At 39.0% G+C, this 16,101-nt stretch overlaps 1 protein-coding gene across 1 annotated transcript in view; it reads left to right on the top strand.

Annotated features, from left to right (window-relative positions):
* Positions 1 to 16,101, top strand: part of rnf213a (ring finger protein 213a) — a 168,369-nt gene that overhangs the window by 72,144 nt on the left and 80,124 nt on the right. The window contains exons 24-28 of the mRNA XM_060844830.1: positions 338 to 493; positions 1,846 to 5,439; positions 6,347 to 6,483; positions 7,253 to 7,348; positions 15,297 to 15,415. Of these exons, the coding sequence (XP_060700813.1) occupies positions 338 to 493; positions 1,846 to 5,439; positions 6,347 to 6,483; positions 7,253 to 7,348; positions 15,297 to 15,415 (4,102 nt within the window). The remainder of the gene's footprint in view (positions 1 to 337; positions 494 to 1,845; positions 5,440 to 6,346; positions 6,484 to 7,252; positions 7,349 to 15,296; positions 15,416 to 16,101) is intronic.

The raw sequence follows: 16,101 nt of genomic DNA, 5'->3' as shown, positions 1-16,101 counted from the left end.
ACATCTGGATGGGTATATGAATAGGAAGGGTTTAGAGGGTTATGGGCCAAGTGCTGGCAAATGGGACTAGATTAGGTAGGATATGTGGTTGGCATGGACGAGTTGGACCAAAGGGACTATTTCATTGCTGTACTTTTCTCTAACTGTATGACTCTAACTTTCTGAATAATCTATCATTGTCCCGCGATCAAATTTTTAAAATTTGTTTTAATAAATGTCATTATGATACATATGCATAGTACCTAATTTCACATTAAAAATGCTATCTTCATATCCAAAATACTAACATTTGCATGACACTGTCTAATTAAGTAATAACCGAAGAGAGTTTTTTCAGGTACAGAAAGGATTATGCGAATTTATTTTCAAACTACTCATCTTGCATTACTTGATGGGCACTGATGGAAAAATGTGGAAGTGTAAGCCATGCCATATATACATTGTAGAAATGCTAGACCCGACTGGATTCCTATCTAAAAAACATGCAAGACATGTAAGTATAAAAGTGTTAGAGAGTCCATGGTGCAAACATGGTTCTTCAGCTGTAGACTGTAACCATTGCCCTGGCTGCAACTTACAGATGAATGAAGCTATTTGGACTTTTTGTATTGTGCATAACTCATGGACGAACTTTTGACCCACATGTTTACTCCATCACCAAAATTGTCTATTTTCACCTCCATAACATTGGATAATTTTGCCTCTACCTCAATACATATACTGCTGAAACTTACTTTTATACCTTTTTTTACCTTTAGATTTTACCTTAACTGCTCGGCAGCTCTGTCATCTTTGACCCTACATAAACCTGAGCTGATCTGACACTCCACTATATGTGTTTCAGTTCATGTAAAGGTCTGTTCATACCTCACCTCTGCTCAGTGACCCAAGTTGCTTTCTTGTCTGATAGCACTATAATTTTAAAGTATATATGCTTGTTTTCAACCTCTTCACTATCATATTCCTGTAGCCTCTTTCTGTCTTACAAGTTGTTCAGATATCTGCGTTCATCCAATGTAGTTTGTTGGCATCAATAATTTTAATTAAAAGTACTAGTGACTTGGGATGAATAATCCTAAAGTTGTAGAATTGTCTCTTTGAACCCACTCAAAATCCCAATATTCTCTTTTTTTTACCTTCAATGTCTGCACTGACTGAAGCCTCATCCAGTCTTTAACTTTCTCCCTAGTTCTTCAACTTCTGACTGCTGAACCTCCACCATTTTCTACAGATGTCATGGTTTCAACACTGACAATAGTTTTTGGCTTTTTGCTTGTCCTTAGGGAAGCATCAGCCTCAAGTTCACAGTAGCAGAACTACCTTCCTATCCTCTGACTATTAAATCCCCAGTTAATACAACATTCCTAGATGTTACTGTAAACTTGTGCAGTTCTTTGCCTCAATGCCAAATTGGGACTGCACTCCTTTAATCACAGCCCCCATGACTAGTATTCAATCTTGAATAACTAGTTTGAGAGTGCCAGAGGATTCTTGCACCATCTGTCCACCACTTATTCTTAATCTTGGTGTTGTCTGTAGTATTGCACTTCTATTGTTTGAAGAAGATTGAGTATCTTTGCAGTTATGTTATCTGGAAATAGTGCCAAAATATATTTTTTCATTAGTTTCATTGTATAATATTACTTACCCTTAAGAGTTTTTTTTTGTAAAAATTGGGACATTGTGTTAAAAGCAAAAAAAAGGAAAGAACAGCAGAACACTTACACTTAGTGATTAAGAATTAGCTGTCAATAATGAGACAGAGAGAAGCTTATGATTTGGTTGGATTATGGCGACTTTACCAAAAATGATATTCTGATTCAGTTCTTCATTTTTATATTTCAGGGGACCCAAATACCAAAGCATGGCTTCCTCGATATTTTTCCCAAAGTATACTGTAGACCACCAAAAGAAGTTCTTGAACAGGAAGTCAGAAAATCTGAAAATCTATCATGGAATGGCATTGATCCTCTTGTAGATGATGAAGAATTTCAAAGTGAAACATTTCAAAGGCCATACCAGTATCTTAGAAGATTCAAAAACCAAGAAAATCTGGATACATTCAGCTATCAAACGGGAACTGTTGAAGGCAGCCATGTTGAGTGCCTGCAGCTGTTTTTGATCTATTGTGGGGTGATGGATCCTTCTTGGTCTGAGTTGCGGAACTTTGCCTGTTTTCTGAACCTGCAGTTGAAGGACTGTGAAACCTCTGTGTTTTGTGACTTTAGTTTTATCAAAGATACTCTACAAGGATTCAAAACTTTTGTTGTTAATTTCATGATTTTGATGGCAAGAGATTTTGCAACACCTTCTCTAAGTATCTCAGACCAGAGCCCAGGAAGGGAAATCATCAACTTAGAAGGTGTTAAAGAAGAAGATCTTGCACCATTTCTTGTGAGGAAAATGTGGGAATCTGAACCACATCCATACATTTTTTTTAATGATGATCACACATCTATGACTTTCATTGGCTTCCACCTTCGCGAAAATGGCCAAGGTGGGATTGATGCCATAAACCCATCAAATGGCAAGATTATTAAACCAAATATAATGACTCGTGAACTGTACAATGGTTTACTTCTACAAAGAGTTCCATTCAACACAGATTTTGACCAACTTCCACGAAGTGAAAAGATTGAGCGTCTTTGTACAGTATTGGGCATTCAATGGCCAATGGACCCTGATGAAACCTATGAGCTCACCACAGATAATATTTTAAAAATTCTTGCGATTCACATGCGTTTCAGGTGTGGCATTCCTGTAATCATCATGGGGGAAACTGGCTGTGGAAAGACCAGGTTGATTAAGTTCTTATGTGATTTACGGAAAGTTGGAGCGAACACTGACAACTTGAAACTAGTCAAAGTCCATGGTGGAACAACTGCAGACATGATTTATTCAAAAGTTAAAGATGCAGAAGTTGTTGCTTTGGAAAATAAGATGAACTTTGATTTTGACACAATTCTCTTCTTTGATGAAGCCAACACTACTGAAGCTGTGAATAGTATTAAGGAAATTCTTTGTGATCAGATGATTGAAGGGATACCTTTAACTCCCAATACTGGTTTACAGATAATAGCAGCCTGCAATCCTTACAGAAAGCATACAGATGAGATGATAAAGCGTTTAGAGTCAGCTGGGTTAGGCTACCGTGTTCGAGCAGATGAAACAGAAGATAAACTAGGATCTATTCCCTTGAGGCAACTTGTTTATCGTGTACAAGCTTTACCACCAAGTATGGTACCATTAGTATGGGATTTTGGGCAACTTAATGATATCACTGAGAAGATGTACATTCAACAAATTGTTCAACGGCTGACTCAGTCCATTTCAGTTCCTTCTACCTATATTAAGTGCATAGTGGATGTTTTGGCAGCTTCACAAAATTTCATGAGACATCAGAAAGATGAATGCAGTTTTGTCAGTCTTCGAGATGTGGAAAGATGCATGAAAGTGTTTGTTTGGTTTTACACCCGTCGCCAAATGCTTTTGAACAAATTGAAAGAATTCTTACAAGGTCAAGCTGTTAAGAATGCACTCCTTGATGCCAAAAATGATATAATCTGGTGCATAGTGTTGGCACTTGGAGTTTGTTACCATGCATGTTTGGAAAAGAAAGTTGCGTATCGGAAATTTATCTGCCGTCATCTTCCTACACCATATAATAATGCTGCCAAATTCTTGGAGCAACTCGTGCTCCTCCAAGACCTTTTATTAAGTGGTGTACCGCTGCGAGAAACAATAGCAAGAAATTCTGCATTGAAGGAAAATGTTTTCATGATGGTTATTTGTATTGAACTTAAAATTCCACTGTTCTTGGTAGGAAAGCCTGGAAGTTCAAAGTCCCTTGCAAAAACAATTGTAGCAGATGCCATGCAAGGGCAAGCAGCACATTCTGAATTGTACAAAAACCTAAAGCAGATCCATCTAGTATCATTTCAGTGCAGTCCTCATTCCACCCCTGAAGGAATCATTAATACATTTAAGCAGTGTGCACGATTCCAAGAAGGAAAGAATCTTGATGAATATATTTCAGTGGTTGTCTTGGATGAAATTGGCCTTGCTGAAGATTCTCCAAAAATGCCACTGAAAACTCTACATCCACTTTTGGAAGATGGGTGCATTGACGATGATCCCCTTAAACACAAAAAAGTTGGTTTCATCGGAATATCCAATTGGGCCCTCGACCCTGCTAAAATGAATAGAGGAATTTTTGTATCACGAGGAGATCCTGACAAAAAAGAACTGATTGAAAGTGCAAAAGGGATCTGTTCTTCGGATCCTGTGATACAGAAAAAAGTGATTGGCTTGTTTGTGAGCTTTGCAGATGCTTATCTAGCTGTTTGCAAAAAGCAAAATAAGGAGTTTTTTGGCCTGCGCGATTATTATAGTTTAATAAAAATGGTTTTTTCACTTTCAAAAGCTACCAAATTGGAACCAACACCAGAGCAGTTAGTGCAGGTTGTGCTGCGTAACTTTAGTGGAAGCGATGATGTTGATGTTATGGAAGTTTTCAAGTCAGTACTCAAGAATGCTTCTCATAATAGCATTAATACACTGGAACTGATCAATCTCAATATAAGTGCTGATTCTCATGACAACGAATGTCGGTACCTGCTCATTCTAACTAAAAACTATGCAGCTCTTCAAATACTTCAGCAGATGTTTTTCTCCAGAAAACACCAGCCTGAGATCATCTTCGGGTCCAGTTTTCCTAAGGATCAGGAATATACTCAGATTTGCAGAAACATCAATCGTGTGAAGATATGTATGGAAACTGGGCAAATGGTGTTTTTGTTAAACCTTCAGAATCTCTACGAAAGTCTTTATGATGCATTGAATCAATATTATGTCTATCTTGGAGGACAGAAATATGTCGATTTGGGTTTGGGAACTCATAGAGTCAAATGCAGAGTCCATCCAGATTTCAGGCTGGTAGTTATAGAAGAGAAAGAGGTGGTCTACAAAGAGTTCCCAATTCCACTTATCAATCGGCTTGAGAAACATTATCTCGACATTAATACTGTTCTTGATGGAAATCAAAGAGATATTGTAGAACAATTGAAGCGTTGGGTGGACACGTTCACAGCAGCCCAATCCAGAAATGCCTCCATCCACGTAAGACAGCAAGCATACAGTCCATCTGATGTATTTGTTGGCTATCACTCTGACACCTGTGCATCTGTTGTTTTACAAATAACAGGAAGGTTGAAGCAGAGTGAAGGTTCCTGGGAAGAAGCTCTTAAAGAAGCACAATGGGTGTTATTGAATTGTGCCACCCCAGACTCTATAGTTCGTTTAACAAACTCTAAATTTGCTCCATATCAAACTGACATGATAATGCAGAAGTACTTTGCAGACCAACATCATGATTCCCTTGCGGATTTTGTACATTTTCACACCACATCCAGAGTTCAACATCGGGCAGCATTCATTGAGGTAAGCTGCTTCTATAAGCATAATTTAGCTGTAACAACAATTTATGTGCCAATTACTAGGTTACAATTTCTTGATCTAGGTATACTATAAATTATTTGTAGAGAATTTCCTTTAAATATCAACTGAGATGTAGGTGTCTTGTGTTAAAGTTGATCTTTATCTGCATCTTCTCTGCAGCTGTAACACCATATTCTGCATTCTGTTCTCTTCTCCTCCTCTCGGTATGATTTGTCTGGAGAGCACACACAACAATACTTCGAACTGTTTCTCAGTACATGTGACAGTGATGAATCAAATCTCCACACAGGCTGAAACATCGAAAACCTTTTAACGTATTTGAACTTGATCTTTTGATTATTGAAATTGATCTTCTCATTAAGTTTCATTGTATAATATTTTAGCACCAGTATCTGTTTTATCTAGTTTTAAGTATAGATTAGATTACCTACAGTGTGGCAACAGGCCCTTCAGCCCAACCAGTCCACACCAACCCTCCGAAGAGTAATCCACCCAAACCCATTTCCCTCTGACTGATGTACCTATCACTGTGGGCAATTTAGCATGGCCAATTCACCTTACCTGCACATCTTTGGATGTGGGAAGAAACCGGAGCACTCGGAGGAGACCCACGCAGACACGGGGAGATTGTGCAAACTCCACTCAGACAGTCACCCGAGGCTAGAATCAAACCTGGGACTATGGGGCTGTGAGGCAGCAGTACTAACCACTGAGCCACCGTGCTGTCTGCGATTTGACACTACATTTGACAATCTCAATCTTGCTATCACAATAATTGTAAAAAGTAGAAAAATCTACTCCAGTTGGCTTTAACAGAAAAGGACAGGAGAATCTCGATGTTTGCTTTATTCACAACCATGGCTAATTAATTGTTTTTTCTTTATTTTAGGTTACAACTTATTCACGTCTTCTAACAACTTCTGATGTCGAATCTTTGCAAAGGGAAGTAGGTGAGAGTGTTGAGGCAGTCTTCTGTTTCTCACTACAGCAGTTTGACACAGAATATTCATTCCTGAAGAAAATAAGGTTAGTTTCCAACAATTAAATAATTTAAAATGTATCTGTTGATTAGTTATACTTTTCAATGAATGGCAATGGTTAATAAGTCATTTTTTTGCAACTGTCACAGAGCAAGATTATATTCTGATCAAAATAAATTATCATATTTTTAACTTCTAATCTAAGTCTTCATTTTTAAAAGAAAACTCACGTTAATTTAAATGTTTGTCTCCTTGATATGAAAGGCTTTTGGTGCAAAAATGCCTCACAGACAACATAGGAATCAACCATTCATTGATTCAGATCTATGTACTAGCTTGTTTAGTCTAAGCAAATCTAAAATTTTAATCAAAATTCCCTCAGCATTTTTAAAAATTCCGTATTAACTTTACTTTCCAAGAAGTTATTTCCCTTTTAAACACCTCAGTTGATCCTGAGATTAACTCAAATTCTCATAGCCATTCTTTTTGTAGAATTGGTTTCAGCTTTTTTTGGGTCTGATATTTGTTCCTCTTTCTTTTGCCTTTGTAATTGGATATCTACTTATACCCCTTCAGGTTAGTAATTCACAATGATATCCCTGCACTGCAGTCAAAACATGGATAAATTGAAATCAAAGTTTTCCTAACTTGCTTCTCTGATCAATAATAAAGATCTAGCAACAAAATTAGCAAAGGTCACCAGATTACTGATGTACTGATTACTATTTTCTCAAGTTTTCCTCTTTAATGTTTGCTGCTTCACTGCTCAAATGTTAACCTTGTTAAATGTTTTCAAATACAATCTTTGCCTCCAGACATTGTGTTGACTTCTGCCAAGGAAATAAAATCTTGCTGATACAAACAGACTTTGAAAATAGTTCACAAAGTGCAAATTTAATTGCTTCAGCAAAGTAAGTATTATGCTTCTTCTCTGCCCCATATTGCAGTTATTTTCTTTGTCTTTCTTTCTTTGATATACATTAAACGAAAAGATAGAACTTTTTTCTTGAATACACAATATATCTTTTATATTTTAAAGAATGAATGATGCTAATTGAAAAGTTTCTGAGTTTTATTTTGCCGAGATCATCATTCACTAATGACAGATAGCTTCATGTATCTTTAAGGAGTATCTTAAAGGAAGAAGGAGGTGAAGGTGGACATAAAGACCAGAACATGGTTGCTAGACAACTGTGATACTGTAAAAGAATTAAGAAAGCACAATATCAGATTTGGAGGAAGCCATGCTTATGCTTGGAGGAAATTACAGACATTGGGAGGGAACAAGACCACGGAGAGAATTAAACTTCAGAATAAGAAATATGAAATAGGGGCATTGAGGGAGCAAGACCCAATGTAAGTAAGAGAGGCCATGAAGGATAGATGAAATATACATTTGCTGTATAAGATATAGGTACGAGCTTTAATTGAGTTGAAGTTTGTGGAGGGTGAAATATGGATGGCCAGTCAACAAAACAATTGATTACTTAAGTGAAAATAGCCACGTACGAATATGAATTGTATGGATGGATGCCTGCAATTCTTGCTCTGCCATTCAGTAAAAACAGTCTCCACTGCTCTTACCCACCTTCCCCTAAAATAATTGTAGATCAAAATCCATCTTAATTCAGTCTTTTTTTTTGTATCCATTGATGGGTATCACTGGCCAGACTAGCTTTGATTGTATACCACTAATTACTCAGAGGGCATTTAAGAGCCACCCACATTGCTATTGGTCTGGAGTCACATGTAGAACACATTAGGGAAGTATAGCATATTTCCATCCCAAAAGAACATGAGTGAGCCAGGTGGATTTTTGCCAACAGTTAGTGATTAATTCTCCCCCTCTGCAACTGGAACCTCAAAGTCCTGACCCACAGACCGCAATCAGTAAAGATAGACGACAACACCCTCTCCACAATAATCCTTAGTGCTGCTGTCCAGCAAAGCCACATACTCAGCCCTTACTATACTCCTTATACAGTACTGATTGTTGGCTAAATGCAGTTCTAACTGGATTTACACACACCAACAAGACAGAGTGCAGGAAGGAGATAGACAGCTTAGTGGCATGGTATAAGGACAATAATCTCTCCCTCAATGTCAGCAAAATGAAGGAGCGGGTCATCGATGGTGCTGAGGCTATTTATCCTATCCATGCCATTCATGATTTTATAAACCTCTATAAAGTCATCCCTCAACCTACAACACTCCAGGGAAAATAGCCCCACCGTATTCAACTTCTCCCTATTGCTCATACCCTGCAACCCCCGCAATCTGCTTGTAAGTCTTTTTTTGAGCTCTTTCAAGTTTAGCAACCTCTTTCCTATAGCAGGGAGGCCACAATTGAACACAGTATTCTAAAAGTGGCCTAAACAGTGTACTGTTCAGCTGCAACACGATAAGCCAACTCCTACACTCAATGCATTGACCAATAAAGTTACTCTCAGAACTCCATTGGCGGGCACATGGACCTGAACATCATTTGTCAATATCTCAGAAACAACCAGAGGTTATGTCAACTGCTGCAACAAACCAGGACACATGGATGGCGGGTGGGGCGGAGCACCAATGCTTTGCCAGGGACTCACTGGTGTTGTTGCCATGCATTGTGGCGAGTCATGTGGGAGGAGGACCACCAGCACAACCTGATCCACAAATCCTCTCCAAAACCTCATATCCCTTTTATATACACACATCCATGGAGACATAGATAGAAACACACGAAAAAAAGGTGTTTTGGGTGGAAGGGAAAACTAGGAAGGCATTTCAATGGACCCTGTACACCGGTCTCCCTGAAATGGTCGTTTTGATTTGTTAGGACTGCTGCTCCTTCATTCTCCTCCACTTAAACGTGCAAGTGGGACAGAGCAACTGGTTCACACTCGTCAAGTCTCTGACTTATTGGTTAAAAGCCACAGCTTACAACAACTGATGAGGGGAATTAAACTGGCTTCCTTCAGATTTAGGTGTTTTTACAGCAGGGAAAAAGGCAATTTTGTTTTTGGAGGTCTGATGGCTTTGACGATATTGTTCACGTCCCTAAGCTGTTCAGCTACCTTGGGACAAATCTCTTGATCATTGGCAGAATGAGGGACTTTGTCCTCAAAAACTGGTCACCATAAGACCATAAGACATAGGAGTGGAAGTAAGGCCATTCGGCCCATCAAGTCCACTCCGCCATTCAATCATGGCTGATGGGCATTTCAACTCCACTTACCTGCATTCTCCCCGTAGCCCTTAATTCCTTGTGACATCAGGAATTTATCAATCTCTGCCTTGAAGACATTTAGCGTCCTGGCCTCCACTGCACTGTGGGGCAATGAATTCCACAGGCCCACCACTTTCTGGCTGAAGAAATGTCTCCGCATTTCTGTTCTGAATTGACCCCCTCTAATTCTAAGGTTGTGTCCACGGGTCCTAGTCTCCTTGCCTAACGGAAACAATTTCCTAGCATCCACCCTTTCCAAGCTATGTATTATCTTGTAAATTTCTATTAGATCTCCCCTTAATTTTCTAAACTCCAATGAATACAATCCCAGGATCCTCAGCCGTTCCTCGTATGTTAGACCTACCATTCCAGGGATCATCCATGTGAATCTCCACTGGACACGTTCCAGTGCCAGGATGTCCTTCTGAGGTGTGGGGACCAAAACTGGACACAGTACTCCAAATGGGGCCTAACCAGAGCTTTATAAAGTCTCAGTAGCACAACGGAACTTTTATATTCCAACCTTCTTGAGATAAATGACAACATTGCATTCGCTTTCTTAATCACGGACTCAACCTTCATGTTTACCTTTAGAGAATCCTCGACTAGCACTCCCAGATCCCTTTGTACTTTGGCTTTACGAATTTTCTCACCATTTAGAAAGTAGTCCATGCTTGTATTCTATTTTCCAAAGTGCAAGACCTCGCATTTGCTCGCATTGAATTCCATCAGCCATTTCCTGGACCACTCTCCCAAACTGTCTAGATCCTTCTGCAGCCTCCCTACTTCCTCAGTACTACCTGCCTGTCCACCTAACTTTGTATCATCGGCAAACTTCACTAGAATGCCCCTAGTTCCTTCATCCAGATCATTAATATATAACGTGAACAGCTGCAGTTCCAACACTGAACCCTGCGGGACACCGCTTGTCATCGGCTGCCATTCCGAAAAAGAACGTTTTATCCCAACTCTCTGCCTTCTGTCAGACAACCAATCCTCAATTTATACCAGTAGGTCACCTCGAACACCATGGGCCCTCACCTTGCTCAGCAGCCTCCTGTGTGGCACCTTATCAAAGGCCTTTTGGAAGTCTAGATAGACCATATCCACTGGGTTTCCCTGGCCTAAACTACTTGTTACCTATTCAAAGAATTCCAACAGGTTTGTCAGGCATGACCTACCCTTACTAAATCCATGTTGACTTTTTCTAATCCGACCCTGCTCTTCCAAGAATTTAGAAACCTCATCCTTAATGATGGATTCTAGAATTTTACCAACAACCAAGGTTAGGCTAATTGGCCTATAATTTTCCATCTTTTGTCTTGATCCTTTCTTGAACAAGGGGGTTACAACAGCGATCTTCCAATCATCCGGGACTTTCCCTGACTCCGGTGACTTTCGAAAAATTGACCAATGCCTCCACTATTTCCTCAGCCACCTCCCTCTAGGATGTATCCCATCGGGGCCAGGAGATTTATCAATTTTAAGACCTTTTAGCTTTTCTAGCACTTCCTCTTTTGTAATGGCAACCATACTCAACTCAGCCCCCTGACTCCCTTTAATTGTTGGGATATTATTCATGTCTTCCACTGTGAAGACTGACGCAAAGTACTTGTTTAGTTCTCCTGCTATTTCCTTATCTCCCATCACTAGGCTTCCAGCATCAGTTTGAAGTGGCCCAATGTCATTTGTTTCTTATGCATTGAAAGAAACTTTTACTATCATTTCTAATATTACTGGCTAGCCTACCTTCATATTTGATCCTCTCCTTCCTTATTTCTCTCTTTGTTATCCACTGTTTGTTTTTGTAGCCTTCCCAATCTTCTGGTTTCCCACTGCTCTTGGCCACTTTATAGGATCTCTCTTTTTCTTTAATAATTTCCTGACTTCCTTTGTCAGCCATAGCTGTCTAATCCCTCCCCGGATAATCTTTCTTTTCTTGGGAATGAACCGCTGTTCAGTGTCCTCAGTTATACCCACAAACTCCTGCCATTTTTGCTCTACTGTCTTCCCCACTAGGCTCTGCTTCCAGTCTATTTTCGTCAGTTCCTCTCTCATGCCCTCATAATTACCTTTATTTAACTGTAATACCTTTACATCTGATTTTGCCTTCTCTCTTTCAAACTGCAGATTGAATTCTACCATATTATGATTGCTGCTTCCTAAGTGTTCCTTTACTTTAAGATTTTTTTATAAAGTCTGATTCATTACATAGCACTAGTTCCAGAATAGACTGCTCCCGTGTGAGCTCCATGACAAGCTGTTCCAAAAAGCCATCCTGTAAGAATTCCATGATTTCCCTTTCTTTGGATCCACTTGGACTAACCTATTTCTAGCTAAATCCCTTTTATACATATCCTCTGCTCCAGCTCATCTGCAGCAACTTACATCCATTGCTTGAACAAGCAGTATAAACAGCACCTGCAATGAGTATGATAGCTTGTTTTGAAAAGTTGCAGCTATTGTGGAGTTCAACCTGGATAAATGTGAAGTGCTTCATTTTGACTGGTTGAATTTTAATGCTGAATATAGGGTTAAAGACAGGATTCTCGGCAGAGTGGAGGAACAGCAGGGTCTTGGGGTCCACGTACATAGACCCCTTAAAGTTGTCACCCAAATTAATTGGGTTGTTAAGAAGGCGTATGTTGTTTTGGCTTTCATTAACATGGATATTGAGTCTAAGAACCGTGAGGTTTTGCTGCAGCTCTATAAAACCCTGGTTAGACTGCACTTGGAATATTGTGTCCAATTCTGGTCCCCTCATTATAGGAAGGATGTAGATGCTTTAGAGAGGGTATAGAGGAGATTTACCAGGATACTACCTGGCTTGGAGGGATTGTCATATGAAGACAGGTTAAGTGAATGAGGGCTTTTAACACTGGAGAGAAGAAAGGAGACAGGTGACTTGATAGAGGTACAAGGTAATGAGAGGCATATATAGAATAGATAGCCAGAGATGTTTCCCAGGGCAGAAATGAAGGTCATAATTTTAAGGTGATTGAAGGAAGATACAGGGGAGATGTCAGAGGTAGGTTCTTTACGCAGAGGGTGGTGGATGCGTGCAATGCATTGCCAGTGGTAGGAGTAGAGTCAGAGACATTAGGGACATTTAAGCAACTGCTGGACAAGCACATGGACAGCAGTGAATTGAGGGGTGTGTAGGTTGGGTTGATCTTAGATTCAGATAAATGTGCTGCTCAACATTGTGGGCTGAAGGGCCTGTACTGTGCTATACTATTCTATGTTCTAATACAGAAACAGAAATTGTGAGAAAAGCTCACCAGGTCTGGAAGCATCTGTGGAAAGAAATCAAAGTTTATATTTCTGGTTGAGTCATCCTTCAACAGAACTGATTTCTCTTCACTGATGCTGCTGACCTGTTGAGCTTTGCCAGCAATTTCTGTTTTGGTGTCTGATTTACAGCATCCGCTGTTATGTCAGTTTTTATCAAGTGTACCAAACACATTCTTCACTACCCTGTACGCCTATGACTCCATCTTCAAAGAATTATAACCTGCACTCCAAGGTCTCTATATTCAGTAACTCTCCCAAGACCCTACCATTAAAAGTATAAGTCCTGCCTGTATTTCAATTAACTTCATGTGCCACTCTTCAACCCATGAAATCAAGGTCTCTTTGTACACTGAGATAACCTTCTACACTGTTCACAACACCAGCAATTTTGATGTCATCTGCAAATTTAGTAACCATTCCTCCTATATTCACATCCAAATGATTTATATAAGTGACAAAAAGCAGTGGACCCAATGTATTCTCTCCATGATTATTCTTTTGTCCTTGATGTATTTGTCAAATCTCTTCGGATTCTGCCTATGGTTAAGGAGGATGAAGAGGGCTAATATAGCTTTAATTTTGAAGAAATGTGAAGTAGTGCATTTTTAGATTAGATTAGATTACTTACAGTGTGGAAACAGGCCCTTCGGCCCAACAAGTCCACACCGACCCGCCAAAGCGCAACCCACCCATACCCCTACATTACCCCTTTACCTAACACTATGGGCAATTTGGAATGGCCAATTCACCTGACCTGCACATCTTTGGACTGTGGGAGGAAACCGGAGCACCCGGATTTTGATAGAAGAAACATCAAGAGACAATACAGATTCAACTTTGAGGGGAGAACGGGAGCAGAAGGACTTTAAGGTTCACATATCTAATGCTCTGAAGATAGCCAGGCAACTTGAAACAGTTGGTCTTGGGATAATAAATAGAGGCATGGAATATAAAAGCAAGGACCGGAACATAACTGAATAGAATTAACGTCGACTTCATTTGAAGAGGGTGGGCAATATATTTAAGAACTTCGGATAGAAATGCGTCTTTAGAGATTGGCTTATAATTTGCAGGGACAGGGTGGTTTAAGATGGATTTTTGATGGTGGTTTTGACAGGGAGAATCAATCACAATGTCAACTCCCACATGCCACAAAGGAAGTTGATTAGTTGGCATTGTAGGAAATGGACGGAAAGAAGTAGAAAGATAGACAAGACCTGCTGAGCAAATGTATGAGGGGAAATGAGAGCACAAGGCTATTGTGGAAATGTCATATTGTCAGGAGGCAGTAAAAAGTCTGAAATGACCTAAAGCTGAGAGTGTGCTTATGTGAAGGAAACAACAAATACTGGCAATCACAGTGGATCAGACAGCATCCATGAAGAGAGAGCAAGCTTACGTTTCGAGTCAAGACTGTGATGATCTTCAGCAATTGTTGTTTTCAGTACAGATTCTGGCATCTGCAGTCATTTGCTTTTACAGTGCGCTAATGTGGTTGTTTTTGTCTGGAGAGAGTTTGGTACAGGTTTGGCATAGGCAAGCAACTCATTCACTGTGGAATGCCTAAAATGTTAGTTGTGTTAATCTGTGTGTGTAAATTCATGACACACTGCAAAATTCAATACTGTGTCCAAATTCATCCACATTGAGTCAAGATTGTACTTTCACAGAAATCTTCCTCATAAAAATGGATTTAGGAATAGGAACCAGGATTTTCTTGCTAAGTGTACATCATGTAATACATTTGTCTCTCCTGGCACTGCGTGGCAGAATTTCATATTGTTGTGAATTCACTAAATATTTTGTAATTGCATCCACAGTATGTCTGAGCAGATACATTCTCACTAATTTACCACTGTTTCTATTTGGAATGAGTTTTTTTTGCCAAGAATACTTTGTATTGCTTTTTTTATATAATCAAGTAATTCAAGGTAGCCAAGGCAGCTTAATTTCATTTTTCAGTCCAAAGCTTTTAAAAAGAATTATTTCTTTTTGTTATTTTTCTACAAATACAGAATTGATTAAAATATTTAACTTGGCTAATTGTATCATAACTTTTTTTTGCTTGTTTCAAAAAAACTAGATTCCATCTTTACATATGTTAAATTTAGATTCCTGTAAATTTCTAAATTAATGTAGACTACAAGTGAAAAATGACTGAAAGTGCTAATTAGAATGGATTGAAACAAACCTCTTACTGATGAGTAAGAACAAGGACTTGATCAGTGGTAAGAGGAAAGTTGGGACATGGACGTAAAAGTCAGTGCTTGCAGAAACATAAGACATTCTAATGAATTGAAGATTATTCACTGAACTAAGTTTGTACTTGTTATAACATTATGTCCTTTGAGCAGGTATTCAACTATAAATGAAATCAACAAAAGCAGGTGTGACGATTGCACAGTCTATATTTATTTCATCACTAAATTGCCAAGAATGGAAGGTGGATCAACATATGTAGGATTTCATGGAGGTAAAGATTTTCTTGCAGCTTAACTTATTTCCTTTGAACTTCACATTTGGCTTTTCAGTGAATTATCATTAATTGCCCTGTGACATATCTGTGACAGTTTCCAAGAATCTTCTTTGAAAGAATAATTCAGAATGTGTCTCAAAATGGCATGATTGTCAAGTATTCATTGAGAAACCAACAGCTAATGCAATGTTTATAGCCCACCATCCTATGCCCTTGCATACCCCAACATGCAAAACGTAGACAACCCTGCACATAGATTTTACTGGAACAATGCAGAGTAACAGAGCTCAGTCCAAGCAAAGGAATATTACAATCCAAGCCTTGAGTTCTCAGAACTGACAATATAAAATATAAAAGTAGCTATCAGCTGGTAAACTGCAGTTCTTGTTTTTTTTTGAAAGGGGCCATTGGCAGAAGATATTCCTCTCCTTCATAGATCCCCTTTCAAAAATACAAAAGTTGCTAATAGTTGCTACGTGTATTAGCTGGGTAGACACATTGTTTTAGTGAAAAAAAATCAGCAAAAGCTAGCAATTTCAGATATTCCTGAACTGCTGAGTTTAAATACTCTACAAATATACAAAATAGCAAAAATTGATCATTTACCCCATTCAAGCCTGCTCTACCAATAAGTGAGATCATGATTAATTAGTTTATGTTTCAAATTCCACATTGGAATGCAC

This window comes from Hemiscyllium ocellatum, chromosome 25, assembly GCF_020745735.1.
Source record: "Hemiscyllium ocellatum isolate sHemOce1 chromosome 25, sHemOce1.pat.X.cur, whole genome shotgun sequence".
Classification (NCBI taxonomy): domain Eukaryota; kingdom Metazoa; phylum Chordata; class Chondrichthyes; order Orectolobiformes; family Hemiscylliidae; genus Hemiscyllium; species Hemiscyllium ocellatum.
Note: the sequence above shows the minus strand (reverse complement) of the source record. Positions and strands in the feature narration are given on the sequence as shown.